Source organism: Podarcis tiliguerta (genome assembly GCF_965153285.1).
Source record: "Podarcis tiliguerta genome assembly, chromosome: 7".
Taxonomy (NCBI): Eukaryota; Metazoa; Chordata; class Lepidosauria; order Squamata; family Lacertidae; genus Podarcis; species Podarcis tiliguerta.
The window spans coordinates 10,791,511-10,813,964 of NC_139540.1; the positions used below are offsets into that span (position 1 = coordinate 10,791,511).

A 22,454-nucleotide genomic window follows, 5' to 3' on the forward strand; every position below is an offset into this window, starting at 1 on the left:
GTCTCCCACCGGTGGGGGAGGCGGGCAGATGGCAAGACTCATGCCAGTGCCCCAGCCCAAGGAGCCATGCATGCATGTCCTGCTGATGCTCCACAGCCCTGTCTGGCAGCAGCATTGGCGATGCATAGAGGCACAGGTTAGGAGGCGCAATACTTGCCTTACTATACTTGCCGTGCCCTGGGAATCGGCAACCCATGCTACACCACTGCTGCCCATGCCATGGCAGCCTAAGACCCACAGTGCTTGGCTCAGTCAGCTGGATCCCAATTCAGCTGAGGGTCATAGAAATGTAGATTTGGAAGGGACTACGAGGGTCATCTAGTCTAACCCCTTACAATGTGGAGCTGGAACCCACGACCCTGAGATTAGGAGACTCGTGCTCTACCAACTGAGCTGTGGAAGGAGTTAAGCTGGCGTAGCATGGCTGAGCTGAGATCGTCCTGTTTCAGCCAAGGATCTGTTGGATCCCATCCTGCTCCTCCTGGTGGATCTTTCTATTGGATTGCTCTCTTATCCACTACACAAATTCAGGAGGGAATCAGATTTAGGCTCGATTTGCTTGGATGCTGTGTGTGTGTGTGTTTGTGTATGTTTAATGCATGCTACAAAGAAGTTCCAGTGAGATAATTATAAGGAGGGCATTGTTCCCTGCTGTTGCCACTTGAAATTCCAACTTGAAAGATCTTGGCACTACAACTTTAGGGATAATTTTTGGATATTTCCGTCGCAGACTTTGTGATGTGAATGGGAAAACTGATTTTGTTGTTGTTGTTCCTCTTCAATGGGTTTTAATTAAGGCAGCATCTGTCTTTCAGTGAGCCAAGGAAATGACACGGACTGCATCTATATTTGTGTCATGTCAGGCCGCACAGGTAACCGTGTAATTGCTCTTCTCTTCCCCAAATATGTTGCTTAGAAATCTGAACTCTGTATTCGGAAGAATCCTGTGCACAAAAGCCCACCTTGGACTGGACCACTTCAGCTGGGGGGGGGGGTCAGAGCTTCATTGCTTTGGCTGGGGGTGTTTCAGGGCTAAATCTCTGCCCAAGCTAACCTAACATGCCAAGAGGAAGGGTTGTAGTGATGGAGGCCAATCCTTAAGGTTGAATGGGGCACTGCCTCCCCAACATCATGCTGGCTGAAGGTACTTATAACCCATCCAGGGTGTGGCACTGACAGAAAACATCTACCTTCATGGTCCCTGTTTTGCGTTTGATGAACTCAACAGGAAGGAGGATGGAGACAAATCTAGAATTTAGTTGGCTGTGCCAGTTATGGGCTCTAGTACCACCTACTGTTGGCCTCCGTACTTTCCACTAGCCAATTCTTGGACCTTGAGCATGTTACTCAGGTGCTCTTCCACTGAGCTACAGCCTTTCCCCTGATTCTGGGACAAGCACTAGCCTGCTTGCCTACTGCTATCCCAGGTCATTCTCTCGCCCCTTGTCACATCCAGTTTTATCGAAGCAATCTGAATCCACATTTTCCCAACAGGAAGAAACCTGTCCGATTTGTGGGAAGCCATTGAGAAGTCACCGTTTATTAATTACACTTTTTCAGGAAATGTGTCAGACCTTCTGGGTAAGTGTATCTTGAATGTAACACGGAGGGAGGCCGAGCTGTTAATGAACAAGAAGCGTGTTTGAGTTGCATGAAATGGCCAGGCTTTGATCTTTGGAGGCTAAGCTTGTTTCTATCCTAAGACCCTTTAGCACTACTGAGCCATTACTTGTCAGCTGGGCACACAAGCAAAATGGTGGTACTTAATATAGCTCAATCCTATCCACCAATGTCCTTTCCTAGGGCCCAATTCCTCCTTTAACATTTATTGCGTGTCGAGGTCCCCCAAGCCACGCTTAAATAATTCACAATTCACACATACCGTATTTTTCGCCCTATAGGACACACCGTCCCATAAGGCGCACCTAGTTTTTTGGGGGGGAAATAAAGGGGAAAAAATTATTCCCCCCCCAAGCCCGAGCTTCCCCCGACCCCAGCCCCCAAACAGGCAGTTCTCTGCAAGCCGTGGGAGCCCAGCGCTGGCTCCCGCTGCTTGCGGAGAGGTCTGCGAAGCCTGGACACGCTGAGCTCGGTGCACGCAGGCTTCAGCATGCAGGCAACTCTCCGCAAGCAGCGGGAGCGCTCCCGCTGCTTACGGAGAGGTCAGTGAAGCCTGGATGCGCTGAGTGGTTGCTTAGGCATTGGTTATGACTATCTATCCCCACGCCCAGGGACAGAACTGACTTCCGGATTCCAGCGAAAGCCAGTGAGGGAAAACAATATTGAGGAGAGCATGGAGCCAGGCACCAGACCCCCCCCCCCCATGCTCCTGGGGGCTTCCGTGGCCCTTAGACCCATTCAGGGGTACAGATGAAAGAATGGCAAGCCCCTGGATTCCTTTAACAGAATTCCACTGCAGCAGCAGCATTGGAGGGGCAGGCACTTACCCCTCCACCAACCAATTTTTTAACCAATGCCTAGCCGCAACCTTACAAGTTGTGATGATTTGCTAAGCAGTAGGCAAAAACCAAATGGCATCAGCCAATCAGCCAAATGGACAAAATCCCTACCAGGCCCCTGCCCCCAAAGGAGACGACCCCATGACAGGCATAGCAAGGTCAACGCAATAGCCCTAGATTAGAGAGGGTGGGCGGGTGATCCAATGCACACAGCAAAAGAGCCCAGTCAGTGCTGCATGACTTGATTTTATAACCTTTGGTCCATCCCCCTAAATGGCAACACCAAAATTTGCCCAGTAACCCAACCGCCCAATCACTGCAGATGGTCATCCATACTAACCCGCCCAGCAACAGAGGGGTGGCCTGTCAGACCCCACCGCAACACGTGCTCTCTATGAAGGAGAACACGCTTTCCCATGCAAATCCCATTCAGTATGAGCAGGGAACCTTAGGCCCAGAGGTCAATAATCAAAGAAATTGTAGACTTAGGAGGAACCACAAGAGCCATCAAGTCTAGCCTCCCTGCATTGCAGGCATGTGGCCCTTCGAAGGTTGCCTGCAAATGAGCGTGGCCCTCAAGCTGGGGGTGGGGTAGGATCCCCATTCCAGCTATTTGTGAACGCTCATCTGCAGTGTTCATCATAAGATCCCAAGTTGCAGATACTGCCTCTGTTATTGGTTCCTGTTCAGCATGACCATGGGCAGGCGGATGAGTGATGAGGTGCTTCTCAATCAGTTATTGCCTGTTTCCTGTGGTGGCGTTTTCCAGTGTTTGGTGGTGATGGCCATTGCATTTTCTTTGCTGCAATAGCTTTCCTTTCTTTTTCTCTCCCTCCCTCAAAGGTTTAGATTTGATTCTCCCCGGCCTGGTTCCTTTATGGGAAGACGCTGACAAGGTCTTAGGTGATGCTGCAAAAGACACATGGACCTTTAAAAGTGCGCAAGTATCCCTCTGTGTTTGGAAAGGCAATCTTTTGTTTATTTGGCTGACTAATCCTTTGTCTTTCAATGGGCATGTTTGTTTTTAGAGGTTCTTAAACATCTAAAGTAAAAAATGCCTTCACTTACCTTATTGTACTGGCAATGATATCATTTTGATGGGGAAAGGAAGGTGCTCTCTCCCTGATCTTCACCATTCCTAAAAATGTTGCATTCTCTGTTTTCTGTATCACAGTTCGCAGGCTACCTTGGGGGGAAGCCATGATTGTACCTGACTGTGATGGCTTTTAGCCAAGTAGTATTGGAAGCACAAACTCAATGTGTGTACTGGTGGAGACAGTGGTGTGCTTACGCATGTATGTGATTGAAATATATATAAGCACATATATATATTTATCCTCAGATGGGGCACCACTGAGGGTACCATATGTCCCAGAGGTGCACTTAATTTGTACTGCAAAACTGGGCTTTTAGAGTTGCAGCTCCAGCCCTCTGGAATCAATTGCCAGCTGAAATAAGATGGGACTTGACATTTAGGTGGTTACTGAAGACCTTTTCCATCAGAAGACCTTCCCAAAAGTGTGACTCAGTCATTTTTTTGCAATACTATTTGTACAACTGTAGAAATGGTTTTATTGCTTTTCAGAACTTTTTGGGGTTGTTGTTTTTTTGTATTCAAACTCATTTTTTATTGCTGTATGCCAGTTTGGTAATTTTGGGCAGTGAAGCAGTTTATAAATCTGCAAACGATAATGACATAATATCTAATCTGTATTTTATCTTCATATTTCCTAAACATATTTCAGCTACAAAGATACCTAGGTGGTCACAGGCGGGTGACTGGAAAGGAAAAGAGATGCCTTTCACGCAGGATCCCACAAAACAAAAGAGTGTTAGTCTAACAGGCTTCGAAGCATCATCTACTGAGGCTCCGTTATGGCTGCAGACTGAGGTTTCAAGAGCATATGAGGTTTCATCGACTACAACGGCTTCAGCATGGCCTCCTCCAACTCCTCTGGGAAACTATGACAGTCCATCAGGAGCTCCAGCAACTCTCAGTGAGTTCTGAGGATTCAGAACTGGGTACACAGTCCATATCTGGATGGAGTGTGAGCATAAAGCAGGCAACTGCAATCTGTCACTCAGACGATCGCTTTCTCTGTGTCACATTTATTTTAATAGATTTTATTGCTTTCCTTGGAAAAGCTTTTAAAACCTGCTCTGTTTCATTTCAAACAATCATACTCTGCACAGATAACATAAAAAAACGCCTTGAATATCGGCAGTTGCAACGGAAACACCTAAAACTGCATTAGGCATGAAAAGATATCCCAACGTATGCAGCAAATCCATCTTCATATCAAAGACAAATAGCTAAGAAAAGGAGACTACCATATCCTTTCAGAGTGTACTTCCCTCATTCTACACAATCTGTGTTTAAATCATTTCTTTTCTTTCCCTAAAATATGGAAAGCTAGGGTAATTTAAATTAAGTGAGCGTAACGTGTGCCAGATTCAAACTACATTCAGCAGTGGAGCTGCTGCCAGCTGAGCCAACCTAAGCCTGGCAGAGGAAAGGTAAAGGTAAAGGTAAAGGACCGCTGCCAGTTAAGTCCAGTTGCAGACGACTCTGGGGTTGCGGCGCTCATCTCGCTTTACAGGCCGAGGGAGCTGATGTTTGTCCGTAGACAGTTTTTCCGGATCATGTGGCCAGCATGACTAAGCCGTTTCTGGCGCAACAGAAATCAGAGCAGCACACGGAAATGCTGTTTACCGTTCCAGCAGAGCAGTACCTATTTATCTACTTGCACTGGAAGTAGGAAAACAAGCCTTTAAAATAGCATTTGAGTTCCACCATAAGTCCCACTAGGTTGTCAGTTCATGCGACTGAGCTGAACAGAGTTAAGATTCTGAGTAAGTACCCCTTGCTTGCTCAGTCCCTCGACTCTCCCCTGGAATGTCCATTTTTCATGGCTTGGGCAGTTCACACTCCTGGCTCACGGGAATATTCCCAAATAACTGTGCACAGGATTGTTTCCCTTGCCTTTCCACCACAGGCAATGAAAAGACAAAGGTTTGTCCACAGGCCTCTTGGATAGGTTTGTCAGCGAGCCCTCAGGATCTGTTATTAGGCATGCCATATGTCCAGGAAAACCTGGGCATGTCCTCTTTTTGGGGGCCAACATGCCCATCTGGGTAGATTTTTAAATTTAAAAGGAAATAATAATAATAATAATAATAATAATAATAATAATAATAATAATATTTTTATTTATACCCCACCCTTCCTGGTTCAAAAACCAGGCTCAAGGCAGCTAACAATAAATTTAAAACACTTAATTATAAAAGCAGCATAAAATACAGTATAAAAACACGAATAACCATAAAATTCAAAAATCAATTTAGGGGAAATAAGCATTAGATAATCCCCAGGGCTAGCTGGCTGAATTGGTCCTACTTGGGCTAGCGAGGAGACTGGGGGAGAATTAGCTGTGGGGTCTCAGAGTGCGTGATCTTCATAAAAGGGGAGGGGGAGGGAAGGGAAGAGAAATAAAAGATCAGGCTGAATTCAAATTAAAGGCCAGGCAGAATAGCTCTGTCTTACAGGCCTAACGGAAGGAGGTTAAATCCTGCAGGGCCCTGGTCTCATGGGACAGAGCATTCCACCAGGTCGGAGCCATCACTGAGAAGGCCCTGGCCCTGGTGGAGGGTAGTCTGACTTCCTTAGGGCCCGGGACCTCTAAACTATGGTTATTCATGGACCTTAAGGTCCTCTGTGGGGCATACCAGGAGAGGCGGTCCCGTAGATATGAGGGCTCTAAGCCACAAAGGGCTTTAAAGGTCAAGACCAGCACCTTGAACCTGACCCTATACTCCACCGGGAGCCAGTCCGGGGTTTTTTTGTTTAAATTTGGGGGGTAGGGGGTTGGGGGCACACACATGCTTAGGTGGGTGCTGTGACCCAGAAGCGGAAGTGGCGCAGCAGAGCGAGGCTGTTGCAGCAAAGATCAGGTAGAAGCTGGGGTTTACCTCTGCTTGGACTAGCAGTGACCTGGGCTCTTTGTGCCATGGCTGCTGCCATCCTGAGCCATGGAAAAAGGTGCATGAGTGTGACGGCAGTCCCGCATGCCTCTTTCCCCAGTTTGGGCTGGCAGCGGCTCGGGCTGCCCTCTTTTTTGCTCTTCGAGACATGGCAACCCTATCTGTCATGCTTCTTAATTTTTCAGCTCCAGAGATGCCTGCGCAACCGTGGACCATTGCTGCAAAAGGTGATGGGGCATCCTCGCCGCCGTTCACCATGTGGCAACAGACTCCTGGCTTGAAAGGTGTTGAGGCTTCATCTTTCCAAGAGTCCTCGTGGCTGCAGACGGATGCTGCGAAAGAATGGGCAGTCTCGCCTACTGCGATGGCTTCTTCCTTGCCTCCTTTGAGCTATGGGATTCTGCCTGGAACGCAGCCAGTGCCAAGTGAGCATGCAGAGTGTGGGAAGCAGAGGGATGATAGATGCCCACTGTGAATATAAGCAAACCTTGCTTTGTATACAGCAGGGGTGGCCAACTCCCAAGAGGCTGCGATCTACTCACAGAGTTAAAAACTGGCAGTGATCTACCCCCTTTTGTGGGGGGTTCAGGTCAAAGTTGTAGAGGTGTTTTTTTTTTAGGATGGTGTTATGTACTGAGTTGAATAGGATTCAGAACGCAGCAGTCTGATTGGTCCTAGAACAATAGGATTCAGAATGCAGCAGTCTGATTGGTCCACAGGAGCCACCCAATCCAGCTCCAGGTAGAAGTGAATCCACAACCTTATTGGCCTACAGGTGAATCCCGGAATTAGCCAATCACGTGGGGCCCATGGTGTAAATAATGTATATAAAGCAGACATTCTGGGGGAACTTCCATTCCTCCTCACCACTATGAGCTGAATAAAGAGCATGAAATCCGCTCTCGACTCCCAGTATATTTCAGAGGGAAAGCCCCATTTTTAGGGTTTCAGGTCAAAGTTGTTGAGCTTCCTTGAGGTGAGCCAATGATCAACCAGTGATCTACCACAGACGTCCAGTGATCTACCGGTAGATCACAATATACCTGTTGGACATGCCTGTATACAGGGTACTGTACTTAGCATTAGAAACACTTCGGGATGAATCCTATAGCCAGATCCACCAGGATGAGCAGGTTAGGATCCAGCAGATCTCTGGCTGAACTTGTGAGTTTCCCGAAACAGCTGGCTGTGCCCGCTTAACTCCCTCATCCTTGGCTCAGCCAGAGATATGCCAGCATATGTTCCCCATCCCAGTTCAACGGGGACTCAGCTGGTGGTGTTATATGATACTGCTTAGAATCATAGAATTGTAGAGTTGGAAGGGACCCTGAGGGTCATCTAGTCCAACCCCCGGCAATGCAGGAATCCTCCCAAAGACTGTCCCTGGGTGTGCTTGAACCACCAACCTTCATGTTCATCATTTGGTGACAGCAGCAGGAAGCAATGAGTCATTTCTATGAATGAGGCAGGATGAGTCTAGCATCACAGATGCAACCTTCCATATTGCCTCAGGTGCAAAACATTTTGTTGTACAGTGGTACCTCAGATTAAGAACTTAATTCATTCTGCAGGTCTGTTCTTAACCTGAAAGTGTTCTTAACCCGAGGTACCACTTTAGCTAATGGGGCCTCCCGCTGCCATCGCGCCATGCCACATGATTTCGGTTGCCATCCTGAAGCAAAGCAAACCATCATTCTGCCTGGACACTGAGGTCCAGCGCCAAGGGCCTTCTGGCGGTTCCCTCACTGTGAGCAGCCAAGTTACAGGGAACCAGGCAGAGGGCCTTCTCGGTAGTGGCACCCGGGCGGTGGAACGCCCTCCCATCAGATGTCAAAGAGAACAACAACTACCAGACTTTTAAAAGACATCTGAAGGCAGCCCTGTTTAGGGGAGCTTTTAATGTTTGATGGATTACTATATTTTGTTGGAAGCCGCCCTGAGTGGCTGGGGAAGCGCAGCCAGATGGGCAGGGTATAAATTATAAATTATAATTATAATTATTGTTATTATTATTGTTATTACCCGAGGTACTATTTCTGGGTTAGCGGAGTCTGTAACCTGAAGCATCTGTAACCCGAGGTACAACTGTCGTTAGTTCACCCATTAATTGGTGGATCATCTGCAATCATTTGATATGCTAAATGGGTTATTGTGCATGAATTGGGAAGCTCTGTGGGTATAAATTCACTGTAGATCCTCAGGGGAAAAAATATTCATTTTGTCAAAGGATTCTTGTACTTTGTACACAAGATTGCACCCTTTTATTCCTGGGTGTCCATGCAATTTGAATCTCTATTTGTACAAGATTAAAATCCAACAGTTTGGGAATCTTTATGACTTTGTTTTAAAGCATGATCATATTTCCAGCTCCAGTTATCTTGATATTATTTTGGGGTCCTCCCCCCCAACCCCCTCCCAAGATAATCTAAAATAGGACCAGTCAATGTATTGCCTTCTAAATGTTACTGAACTCCATCTCCCAAAAGACCCTACTGGCATAGGCAACAGTTGGGGAAGATGTGAGATACAACCCAATAATGTCATATGGAGGGTACCACATTGACTATCCCAATCTAAACAAAAGGTGGGAGGAATTGCCATTTCAGCCAAATGATATGATGATGGGTGATTATTATTTTGAAAGCAAAGTTTCCAGTACTTAAGAAAATGTACGTATACAGTAAACTTCCTAAGAATTGAGATTCTCTCTTTTTAAGCAGATCTAAAAATTTACGAAGATGCTCCAGTTTAAGAACCCCACATTAGATTTAGTCCATGTTTATCTCTCATAGATATAAACCATGCAATGTTTGAATTCAGTTCAGATCAGAGGCAACTAATTTTAACATTCAACCCTTTCAGCAACAGGAATTCCTTTACCGCTGGCTTCTCCTTCCATAGAGCAAGTACAGGATGCCTTGAAGACCCGCCCTCCTCCCTGTGAGTAGAGATTGTCTATGAAAATGTCTGAATAATCTACTGGAAAGATCCTACATGGGTTACTCTCTTGCAGCAAAAACAATCCAAAGTTTGTGTGTCATTTTAAGGATTAACAGAACCTGTTTTTTCTGATGGCTCAGGCACCCCCAAACTCAGCCCTCCAGATGTTTTGGGACTACAACTCCCATCATCTCTAGCTAACAGGACCAGTGGTCAGGGATGATGGGAACTGTAGTCCCAAAACATCTGGAGGGCTGAGTTTGGGGATGCCTGTGATGGATGAAGTCCTGTGATATCTCAGCACAAGGAACACGGGGAAATTAATTCAGTTTGTATTTAAAGCTGAACTCACTGAATTTATGCTTGCCGAAACAGTATGCAAAACACCTCATCCTCCTCTATTCTATTTCCAGTGCAGTTCTGTGGCCAAGCAATGTCCACAGAAATACTAGAGTAAAATAAGTACAGTGCACATAAATATATTAGTGAAATGAAAATGCATGAATGCATTACGTATGGGGAAGTGGTTTTGCAAAAATGTGTATTTTAGAGAAAATTACATATAAACAATGGAGAAATCTGCACCAAAATGCTGACAGGTTTCACTAGGCTCATCATCAGGGAATGGGGTTGGTCTGTGTCTACCTAAAAGAACCATTTGAATATCCTTTGGATTCATGGGAGAATCTTCTGCACGTCTCCTAACCTGTTTGAGGAACTGCTGTAACGTAACTGCTGTGAAACCCTTGACAGTACAAGAGCAATCCTTCTTGTCACTGTAATTAAGGTCATATGTGTTTCTGTTTTTGCTTTCTCAGCTGAAGCCCTTACGTTCTGGACGCGACCAGCTTCTTTGAAACGGACCAAAGCGCCTCGCCCAATGCAGACAGGTGAGCTTATTTTGCAGCGGAAGGAACCCACAACATTTTGGTGTATCTTGTGAATTTCTTGATGGTGGAAGCCATGCCCAGGCTCCAGCCTTTCTACATATATTAGTGGAAATGGTTGCAAAAGTAAGTATATTAGTCCAAAATGCATACCAAAAAAATGTATTTATTGGGACAAATTCTCAGTAGAATAGTTAGAAATTTAAAATTTATTTATTGTTTTAAACAACTCAAATGTGGAAAATAGAATTTAAGATTGGGGAAAACTGAGATCATCACCATTTTAAAAAAATTGTATATCGTCTTTCTATCTTACAATATTCAAGGCAGTTTACAAGCTGAAGAAACAAAAAATGTACATTTTATAACAATCACCCCCCCTCCAAATAATATTTATTAGTTTTTCAATTAGATACTCCACATACACATATTGTATTACATCGTCTTATAACAATCTAATGCAATACAAAAATGTGATAATAAAACTTTAAAACAGGCACCCTACATCAAAAAAGTAACATTCAACAATCATTAGAATAGTATTAAATAATAATAACATATAAAAGTTAAACAGAAATCCACTCAACAGTTACGATAAATAATTCCTAAACTATAATCAATAAAACAACGGCAAGCCACAGTACATAAAATAATACAATACAAATTGAGAAGCAGAGACTAGAGGGTGGGGCAAGGCAGGTGGAAGGAGGCCTTGCCTGATAAAGTCTCTCCCCTCACAGTTCTTCCTCCAGAACCAGATGAAACTGACAGGTCCATCCATCCCTCTTTGCATGTATGAAGAGACTGGGATGTAGGGATGATTCTTGCTCAACAACAATACACTTTGTCCAATTGCCTTTGTCCACTTTCCTTTCCTGGTTCTTAGGAATGCACATGCAACTCCATGGGGAATCAAATTCCTTCAACAAGTTCCAAGGCGCCCAGAGGCTGTACCTGAAGACTCTGGGTGGGCCCACGAGTCCTTGCAGAAGGGGTGGCTAACACCCCAGAGGACAGGATCACACTTCAAAATGACATTGACAGATTAGAGAACTGGGCCAAAACAAACAAGATGAATTTTAACAGGGAGAAATGTAAAGTATTGCACTTGGGCAAAAAAAATGAGAGGCACAAATACAAGATGGGTGACACCTGGCTTGAGAGCAGTACATGTGAAAAGGATCTAGGAGTCTTGGTTGACCACAAACTTGACGTGAGCCAACAGTGTGACGCGGCAGCTAAAAAAGCCAATGCAATTCTGGGCTGCATCAATAGGAGTATAGCATCTAGATCAAGGGAAGTAATAGTGCCACTGTATTCTGCTCTGGTCAGACCTCACCTGGAGTACTGTGTCCAGTTCTGGGCACCACAGTTCAAGAAGGACACTGACAAACTGGAACGTGTCCAGAGGAGGGCAACCAAAATGGTCAAAGGCCTGGAAACAATGCCTTATGAGGAACGGCTGAGGGAGCTGGGCATGTTTAGCCTGGAGAAGAGGAGGTTAAGGGGTGATATGATAGCCATGTTCAAATATATAAAAGGATGTCACAAGGAGGAGGGAGAAAGGTTGTTTTCTGCTGCTCCAGACAAGCGGACACAGAGCAATGGATCCAAACTACAAGAAAGAAGATTCCACCTAAACATTAGGAAGAACTTCCTGACAGTAAGAGCTGTTCGACAGTGGAATTTGCTGCCAAGGAGTGTGGTGGAGTCTCCTTCTTTGGAGGTCTTTAAGCAGAGGCTTGACAACCATATGTCAGGAGTGCTCTGATGGTGTTTCCTGCTTGGCAGGGGGTTGGACTCGATGACCCTTGTGGTCTCTTCCAACTCTATGATTCTATGATTCTATGCTGGTTGCCTGGAATATTGACACATGGTTCAGCACATTCTGCAAAGATCCACACAATCTCACCAACCCACATGGTTGGGTCAGTGGTTATCTGCATTCTGCAGGATCAGGTTGCAGAAAAGACCGGTCCCATGAGGATGCACGGGCACCTCTCAGACAGGGCAGATTATTTGTACAGTGGTACCTCGGGTTACAGACGCTTCAGGTTACAGACTCCGCTAACCCAGAAATAGTACCTCGGATTAAGAACTTTGCTTCAGGATGAGAACAGAAATCGTGTTCCGGCGGCACAGCAGCAGCAGCACGCTCCATTAGCTAAAGTGGTGCTTCAGGTTAAGAACAGTTTCAGGTTAAGAACAGATCTCTGGAACGAATTAAATACTTAACCTGAGGTACCACTGTAGTTGTTTATCTCCTTGACATCTGATGGGAGGACATTCTACAGGGTGGGTGCCACAATCTGTAAATTTTAAATCAGTTTTCCACAATCTTTCCCAGTCTTCAAACATTATATTATGACCTATATCTTGCAGCCCAGCTGATCTTTTATGTTCTGTTCCTCATTTCAGTGGCAGAAAACATGCCTCTTCCTCCAGCATCTACGCCACAACAGAGGCCTGGCATTTTACTAAAGGTGCCCTCCAGTAAGTACCTATAAAACGTAGACCATATATGGCTAGCCATTTTGCTATATATGGCTAGCCATTTTGCTATAAAACGTAGACCATATATGGCTAGCTGCTACCAGGCTAAGTTTGTTTACTGCCATGCGTGTGAATCTTTTTCTTTCTTTTTAATGAGTTCCTATAGCTTTCTTTACTGTAGATCCTACACATATTATCCCAACACCAAAGATAACCAACTTTGCAAATGCCCCATATTCATTCGTGTTTGGGAATTTTACAAAAGCACCAAGTGTCTCATCCTGCAGCTAATTCATCTGTGCCACTGAATTTGCCTCAGGCTGGAAAAAAGTTGGCTTGTTTCAGGGTTCTTCAGCTGCAGAAGGAAAACCAAAACATCATTGCTCAAGACTTTCCATCCGCCATAGATTTGACAGGGAAATGGGGCTGGGGCCAATTTGGGGTCCCGGAACTGCCCTTTAACTGCAAAAAATATCACCTCCAAGTTTTGCTTCATAAGCTGAGCTTTTAGGGTTTGAGAGGAGGAGGTTAAAAGCATGTTTAACGTCATCCTACTACTTCATCTTAAAATGCAATATGTAATAGGGATGCCAGAGTTCCAGGGCTGACATGAAATCTCCTGGTTTGCCTGTCCCCACTCCAGGTGGCAGGGAGAGAGCTTGAATCTCTAGGTGTGTAGCCTTATTAGACTTTACCGACTGGTGGGGTATGCGTTGCTCCCGGGAGGGACGAAGGAAGTCAAATGACACCAAGGTTGATTCAGAGAAAGAGTTTATTCTGCTCTCCGGATAGCAGAAGGCACTTGCGTGGTCAGTCCACAGCAAGTCCAAAGAAATGAGAAATTTCATGCAGTATATATATCCTCCAGGCACCCTCTTCCCCCTTCCCCAGGAATCCAACCACGTCAGCTTATACACGTAAGTTGACACCCATGCCCATAAACAGATATTCCTGTTCCGGTACTCTTGACCATAAAAGGTTGTTCCTGTTCCTATACTCTTATCTTGGGTCAGGAGGTCACCAACTCTAAGAGTGCTCCTGGTGCCGTTCCCGGGCCTCTTGTCAGACCTGACAAGGTCTGTGCGTCTTTGTGGTCAGGATGTGAGATAAGACCCAGACGTGCCATCCCTGCTCCACTGGAACTGGCAAGGTCATCCATTGCCGTCACAGACTGATAAAGGAGAGGGCTTTGAGCACTTGTTTATACAGCTGGCTTTCTGTTTATACATTGACTCAAGAGCTCAAGTTAATGCATTTTAGAAATGCTCTCTTGGAGGAGGAAAAATGAGGATTTGGGGTCCCGTTTCAGACTGACTGACTGCACAGAAAACCCATTCCTTCCCCCTTCAGGTGGATGAGAGGGTCTTTAACAGCAACAACAACAACAACAACAACAACAACAACAACAACAACAAAGCTATGCATTCAGCTTGCAAGCTTAAAAATAAGGACCCCAAAGCTCACCAATTTTGGAGGGGGGCACCAAAGGGCATTTTGGCTGCACCCCTGGCATGCATGCATTCATGTACCCCTGTACAGAGCCTGTGGCAGACAAGCTATACTTGTGTGGGCATCTTCCATACAACACATTAGCAGCACTTAGGCTCTCTGTGTGGATTAAGATGAATGTGCAGGGCAGGAGTCAGGAATTTCTGGCCTGGAGCTGAATACGGACCTCCAGGTCCCTCTTCCTGGCCCCTGGCACTCTCTGCAGGCCAAACACCTAGGGTTCCATATTTCAAGAGGTAAAAATCCAGACACAAAAAGTTGTTGAGCTTTTTTGGGGGCAATCACATGATAGCCAGTCGGTCCAGTATATCTGAAGGAGCATCTCCACCCTGATCGTTCTGCCCAGACACTGAGGTCCAGCGCTGAGCGCCCTCTGGCAATTCCCACACTGCAGGAAGCCAAGTTAGAGGGAACCAGGCAGGGCCTTCTCGGTAGTGGCACCTGCCCCGTGGAACGCCCTCCCACCAGTTGTCAAAGAGAACAACAACTACCAGACTTTTAGAAGACATCTGAAGGCAGCCCTGTTTAGGGAAGCTTTTAATGCTTGATGTATTTTAATATTTTGTTGGAGGCCACCAAGAGTAGCTGGGGAAGCCCAGCCAGATGGGTGGGGTATAAATAATATTTTTTTTTAAAAAAAATAGCCAGACCCAGAGCTGCCTGTGCACAAAAAATAACCCAAAATCCAGGAGATTTGCTTTGAGATGTAAAAATTCCCCCCGGGTGGGCATGTAGGACTCCCAAAAGAGGACATGTCCGGGAATTCCAGGAGAACCCTACACACCCCTTGCTGGTGATTGCTTGCATGGTTGGAAGGTAGAGGTGGGGGTGCGGAGAAACTAGTTCACTGCACACAGGTAAAATTTACATTTTTTCCACCCCCTTTTGCCTCTGCCGCCACCCACCACCATCATGTGTAGTGACTGGCGGCAAGCCACTATTGCTCTGTATCCAGCAAGATCTGTCCAGGAAAGACAGGGGAAGCTGATAAGCAAAGGCATCTGGAGAATCTTGCCTCAATTAAATCCATGGGCTGTGTTCCCTTGCTTGAAAAAGGAGAGGAGCTTCTCCAACTGCATTCTTGCATCAGCTGAACACTGAAGCTCACATTCCCTGGAGAAGGTATCCCAGATGTGTCCCCTTTGGCTGGATCTTCCCTCTGGGCCATCTTCTCGTCACAATGGGATGCAGTGTTGTGCACAAGCCCAAATCCTTAAGGAGGGAGATTCTGTTTCAAGCCACTGAGTGAACTTTAACTTGATCCATCTCTGAAGAGCTGTCTCTACACACATCCTCCACCCTGGGCACCCTCCTTTGACATTAATGCCTGCAGAGCAAGCAGAAATTCAAGCGGTGAGGCTGATGTATCCCATGTAGAGGCTACCCAACCGAAATTGCTAAGACTTGCCGATCAGAAGGTCAGTGGTTCGAATCCCCATGACGGGGTGAGCTCCCGTTGCTCGGTCCCTCCTCCTTGGTTGTGTACCTTTAGATGTGTTTTATTTATTTTTATTTATTGGACGCAGGTGGCACTGTGGGTTAAACCACAGAGCCTAGGGCTTGCCGATCAGAAGGTCGGCGGTTCGAATCCCCGCGACAGGGAGAGCGCCGTCCCAGCTCCTGCCCACCTAGCAGTTCAAAAGCACATCAAAGTGCAAGTAGATAAATAAGTACCCCTCCAGTGGAAAGGTAAACGGCGTTTCTGTGCGCTGCTCTGGTTCCCCAGAAGCAGCTTAGTCATGCTGGCCACATGACCCAGAAGCTGTACGCCGGCTCCCTCAGCCAGTAAAACGAGATGAGCGCCGCAACCTCAGAGTCGATCACAACTGGACCTAATGGTCAGGGGTCCCTTTACCTTTATAAACAGAGCAATCTTAAAATGTCCACTCAAATGGGTCCAATCATCATCATCATCAACATCATTTAAAATTCTTATTCTTAGTCTTAATCTCTCCTTGAGTGTAATGGTTCTAGGGGTTGCTTGTGCGTAAGTTGCCGCCACTCCTGGCTAGGTTACCTGGTTGAACCCTTTCTGTCTGGACAGCCTCAAGTTTCGTGGCTGCCTCGGTCACTGGCAGAATCCGTCAGTGAGCGTTTCTTGAACCTCTTCCAGCATAAAAGCTGTTTGATGCCCAGTCTCTTCCTACTCTCTCTGCATGGAAGTCTTCTGCGCAAGGTGGGTGTGGGCAGCAGAGTACCGGTACTCTCTCCGCTGGTCTCCGGCGAGGAGTCCTGGAGCCACCTCTCCGATTCCCCCATCTGCCCCCCTTCTCCACTGGTGTTACGCTGATTTCCTTCCCCAGCGGATGGGCTGCCTCTCTCCCTACTGGGACCCTCTCCGGCATCCCTCTGGAGCCTTCTCTCCGCCTCCAGCTGCGATGGCAGTTCCCTGACATTGAGTAATAGCCCAGCAGAGTCCTGCAGGGTGGTCCGTAGGCTGTTGACACCTATATCAATGAATGAAGACTGGGGTACCTCCTCTGTGAGTTGCATGCTGTGGAAACAGTAAACCCAGATTAAATAAGGCAATTATATGGGGCACCATTTTTGGCGAGGACGACGTCTTCTGAATGCTGCACACACACAAAATATCTGCAGGATCGACTAGCAGTGCGCCCACAAAAAACTGCTGTGTGGAAGCCCCTCAAAGTGCCAGTAAGGTTGGGTATAGGATTGCAACGGCAACCTCATGGAGTTGAATGGGGAGAAAGGAAGCATGTGTTTTGAACTTTCCACTGGGATATGCGGATCTTCAGAATGCTGGATTTGGCTTGGTTGTGCCCGCATATATATATATTTAAATGATGATTGAATGTTAGAAATGCAATTACATTATTATTTGAGTACTGAGCCCGTGGGTAGTTGAACTGTAGCATGAGACCCGTTTCTTGGACTGCGGGGGTTTGGGGGCATGAGCGGAAAGAAGCAAATGGCTCAAGCGTATCGCCAGGTTTGCTTCTCTCGTGTTTCTCTGCAGTCTGCTTTTCAGCAGAATAGACGGCTGGTGAAAAAACCCAACAAAACCAAAGGTACAGGTCACTTCATCAAATTGTAGCTTGGTGGCATGATTGGCATGTAGAAGGTTCCAGGTTCAATCCCAGGCATCTCCATTCATAAGGACCTCCATGTAGCAGGACTGGGCAAACACCTTCCTGCTTGACACCCTGGAGCAGGGGTAGCCAATTTTGGTGCCCTCTGGATATTGTTGGACTCCAGCTCCTGTCAGGCCCAGCCAGCATGGCCAATGGTCAGGTATGATGGGAATTGCGGTCATCTTGGCTACCCCTGAGTCATTATCAGTCAGAGAACAAACTACTGGGCTAGATGGATGGAGCTGTGTTTTCTTTGCCTTGGTATAAAGCAAGGGCATGGCCTCCAACATTCCTCAGATGAAAATAGAGACACATTCGACATCAGTGTCGCTGTCCCCCTGCACACCTCTTCCTCAGAGGCTGTGGCAGGAACGCAGACCCAGCTGCTGAACGAAACAAGCCAGAGTCAAGCAAGCTCTTCAGCGCCTGCGAACCCTTGGAGCCATGGCACTAGCCTTATGGACAGGCCCTGCCCCTTTGCTCCCGTACACACCACTTTCTTTATGGGAAACTGACCAACTGAGGAAAACAGTGACCAACTTTCTTAGGCGTGTTCGTGTGCCCCAGAGTCAAGCAAGTGCCATGGCTGCTCTTCAGCGCCTGCGAACCCTTGGAGCCATGGCACCAGCCTCATGGACAGGCCCTGCCCCTTTGCTCCCGTACACACCACTTTCTTTATGGGAAACTGACCAACTGAGGAAAACAGTGACCAACTTTCTTAGGCGTGTTCGTGTGCCCCAGATCTTGTTTTCACAAGAACAGGAAGTGGCGCCATATTGAGTGAGCGGTGAGAAGGGAGAAATGTGTGTCCTTCTGACATACAGATCTAGCCTTCTAGTAACACATTGAAACACTGTGCAGAAGGGAAGGTCCCTGGGGCATTCGGAACTCTGTGTGGAAAGGTGGAAAGCCAGGACAGCGTAAGGGTTTTTGTGATGATCCCAGTGTTTTCGTGGCAGCTGGAAGGTGTGTGAGGGTGGGCCAAATGTAGACCTTGGGCCTCTAAAATTCTCTCCTCGGGGCACAACTTTCACCGACCCTGTTCTGTGCCCACCTCAAGTACATTTGCCTTGTTCTGTGCAAGTACTTTTGCCTGGCACTCTTTTATGCCCATTGAATAAAAGTAAGAGTGGCACCCATTGCTCCACACACTTTGGCCTTTGGCCTTGCCCACCACAGGCGTGTGGTTTCTGGAAGGTTCTCCACAAAGGAAGGTGGGCCTTGGACTGAAGCATGGTCCCTACCCTGGTATAAAGCTGCTTTTTATGCTTCATGGCACACTTGCTGATGTGGAGCCACTCCTTATCATTTTGAAGTGAGGACAGCAAAAGCAGCCCACCACAGGCTGCCCAAAGCAAAATGGCTACTGACAGGAACATGTAAATTTGATTTACTATACTGTCCTTCTATACTATACGATGGACCCTCTGGATACAAACTCAATTCGTTCTAGGGGTCCGTATCCAGAGGCACCGCTTCTGCACACATGCACGGCGTGATAGAGCACTTCTGCGCATGCACAAAGCGAAACCAGGAGGTATACACTTCCTGGTTTGCCATGTTCGCAACTCACAATGACATTACCCGAAGGTAACGTAACTTGAGGTACGACTGTATTTCTATATTGTCCTTCATCCAAGGGTCGCAGGGTGGCTTACAATATAGAAACACAAAAATACATACCACCGCAGCAAACAATGGGATAACAGGAATCCAGAGTGAGTTACCTTTGCAGGCTGTCAACATGCCATCTTTGCAACTTCTATTCTAAGCAGAATGTCGGTCTTAAGTCTTCTGGGAAACGAAAGCATGGATTGAAAAGACTTTCTCCTTCATGTCTGGAATTGATAGCAAGGTAATCCATTGTCTTCTCTACTTTTCCCTTGCTCCTTTTGGCTTTCGTCCACTTAAAGCATATATTTTGTTCACTGGGACATAACTATTTCTTTCAGGCAGGTGACAGAGGGGTGGATACTTCTGAGAAGAATGAGGCTGCTGTCCCTGGAAGAAGGTAAATGTGTATGTGAACATTCTCAGCTTTGAAGAACATCCTCTTCACCTTAAAATGAAAAATGATCCATTATCTCTGGTTTCTCTACAGGGACATAATGAGATGGTGGGACAGAGTTGGTACCTGCCATGTGATGAAGCTGCAAGTCTCCTCCCTTTGCCAATGGAGATGCTTCTAAAGTTTTCAAAGAAAGCTAACACTCTTGAGTAAATAAATGAAAATGCTCTCTGGGCTTCAGATCACTGCTCAAGACTGTTGACATGAGCCAACAGTGTGACGCGGCAGCTAAAAAAGCCAATGCAATTCTGGGCTGCACCAATAGGAGTATAGCATCTAGATCAAGGGAGGTAATAGTGCCACTGTATTCTGGTCAGACCTCACCTGGAGTACTGTGTCCAGTTCTGGGCACCACAGTTCAAGAAGGACACTGACAAACTGGAACGTGTCCAGAGGAGGGCAACCAAAATGGTCAAAGGCCTGGAAACGATGCCTTATGAGGAACGGCTGAGGGAGCTGGGCATGTTTAGCCTGGAGAAGAGGAGGTTAAGGGGTGATATGATAGCCATGTTCAAATATATAAAAGGATGTCACATGGAGGAGGGAGAAAGGTTGTTTTCTGCTGCTCCAGAGAAGCGGACACAGAGCAATGGATCCAAACTACAAGAAAGAAGATTCCACCTAAACATTAGGAAGAACTTCCTGACAGTAAGAGCTGTTTGACAGTGGAATTTGCTGCCAAGGAGTGTGGTGGAGTCTCCTTCTTTGGAGGTCTTTAAGCAGAGGCTTGACAACCATATGTCAGGAGTGCTCTGATGGTGTTTCCTGCTTGGCAGGGGGTTGGACTCGATGGCCCTTGTGGTCTCTTCCAACTCTATGATTCTATGAAAGCCTCACCTCCCAAGCCATCATCCCAAAGGAATCATTTTACAGAAGGCAATAATGAGATTGCATCCATCATATTCTTTTGATTCATTCATATTATAATACAATTGAACCAGTCATTTTTGTCCTATGTAGATAGAGACTGGGACTATAGAGAATGGCCTCTAGGATCCCAAGGTATAGTTTGAAGACACTATGGACCACCACCACTATGTACGCTGGCTCCCTCGGCCAATAAAGCGAGATGAGCGGCGCAACCCCAGAGTCGTCTGTGACTGGACCTAACGGTCAGGGGTCCCTTTACCTTTACCTTTATTTATTGTTTATGACTTTTGTTATGTTGGTAATTATGTAAATCTTGTCATGTTGTAAGCCGCCTTGAACACTGTTTTAACTATGGAAAGGCGATATACAAATAAAATGATGCTGCTGATGATGGAAGGGAGTTCCATAAAATTGGAGAAACGGTTCTGAAGGCATGGTTCCTGGCATGGCTGCAGGCTGTGCTGTTGTCACATGGCCTCAGGTCCCCTCAATCATGGGATCAAGGCAGCAGCACTAATCTCTGCTACTGGGTTATCTAGCCTTTTGGATCGCCATTCCACCACCCACCATCCCATTTCTGCTCCAAGAAGTTCAGTTCACCCTGTCTCTCATTAGATCTTTGCGACAAACCTGGGAGGTAAGTTTGGAAACGAGATAATGACCGCTGCAAGACCACATGCTGTACTTTGGGGCTGAGCTTGGGGCTGGTGGGGGTAACTCTGGGCAGGAAAATGAGTAGGTTAGAGGCCAGGGTGACTTAAAAAAGACAGGATTCCATTTTGCTTGCTAGCTCACCCAGTTCTTAAGGTAGTTTTGTGCCTATCTCTTTGAAGACGACAGCAGCTTTATTTCTCTGCCATCAACGAATGCCACTTTTTATTAAATTCACGATGGGCTCCGACAACTGAGGTGTATGTCAACAGAGCTTCATTACTCTAAGGGTAACCTCCATAACCTCTCCTATCGTATAACACAACCAAAGCCATAAGGAATGCAAGGCATTGGGCGGGTGGGGAGAGATTCAATTACCTTGTCCAAAGAGATTACGGCTAAGAGAGCTTGCAAAAATGATGTACAGCTGAGCCCTGATTTCAAATGCCTGGCCAAGGCAGCTCCAATAACCACAAGCGTCCCTATAGGATTGGCTGCACCAGGCTTTAGACAAACACAAGTATATTAAGTATGGCTATTTTTCTGCATTGGTTAGCAGGACTCGCTTGTGCCCCCTGAAAATCATGAACCACTGGTAAGTGATCCCCTTTGGACTGAGATAAACAGGCAGCATCAGCTAGAAATGCAAAAAGGCAGCGATTTCTGTTCCACTTGTATTCACAGTCAGCACTGTTTCCATTTTGCTGCAGTTTGGTTTCTGCAAAATACTATACCATTTGTCTCATATTCCATTATTTAATGTAAGTTGCGTAGATTACACACGTAAAGGAAGCTTTACACAATGTAAAGAAATGTCAAAACACTGTTTAAAAAAATAATTAAGTTTCATCTGTAGGCTTAAAAACAGCAACAACGTCGTGAATGAATATAGTGGAACCTCGGTTCTTGAATGTCTCCGTTGACGAACGATTTGGAACCTGAACACCAAAAACCCGGAAGTAATTGCTTCTGTTTTTGAATGCTCCTTGGAAGTTGAATGGCTTCTGCTGCATGTTTTTCCATTTTTTCAATGGATTTTGCCAACCACCCATTGATATTTTTTTTTGAAGAGTTTGGATTTGATATCCTGCTTTATCACTACCCAAAGGAGTCTCAAAGCGGCTAACATTCTCCTTTCCCTTCCTCCCCCACAACAAACACTCTGTGAGGTGAGTGGGGCTGAGAGACTTCAGAGAAGGTCACCCAGCAGCTGCACGTGGAGGAGCGGAGACGCGAACCCGGTTCTCCAGATTACGAGTCCACCGCTCTTAACCACTAAACCACACAGGCTCTCACCAACCGCCCATTGATCCTCGGTTTTTGAATGTTCCATAAGTCGAATGGTCTTCTGGAATGGATTATGTTCAAAAACCAAGTTTCCACTATATTGATAATGCTTGGCTGATTTCTGCTCTAAATCTCAGGTGGATGTGCGAACTTCAGCAATTCTGGCTTCTTTTTCCATTTTCATCAGAATCCTCTGACCCCACCACTGCCAGGATGA

At 46.3% G+C, this 22,454-nt stretch overlaps 1 protein-coding gene across 1 annotated transcript in view; it reads left to right on the forward strand.

The window, feature by feature from the left end:
* The window catches only part of HHLA1 (HHLA1 neighbor of OC90), a 41,010-nt gene that overhangs the window by 12,945 nt on the left and 5,611 nt on the right, over positions 1–22,454 (forward strand). The window contains exons 8-15 of the mRNA XM_083450585.1: positions 816–872; positions 1,495–1,581; positions 3,303–3,395; positions 4,205–4,456; positions 6,626–6,865; positions 9,303–9,380; positions 10,199–10,270; positions 12,686–12,760. Of these exons, the coding sequence (XP_083306711.1) occupies positions 816–872; positions 1,495–1,581; positions 3,303–3,395; positions 4,205–4,456; positions 6,626–6,865; positions 9,303–9,380; positions 10,199–10,270; positions 12,686–12,760 (954 nt within the window). The remainder of the gene's footprint in view (positions 1–815; positions 873–1,494; positions 1,582–3,302; positions 3,396–4,204; positions 4,457–6,625; positions 6,866–9,302; positions 9,381–10,198; positions 10,271–12,685; positions 12,761–22,454) is intronic.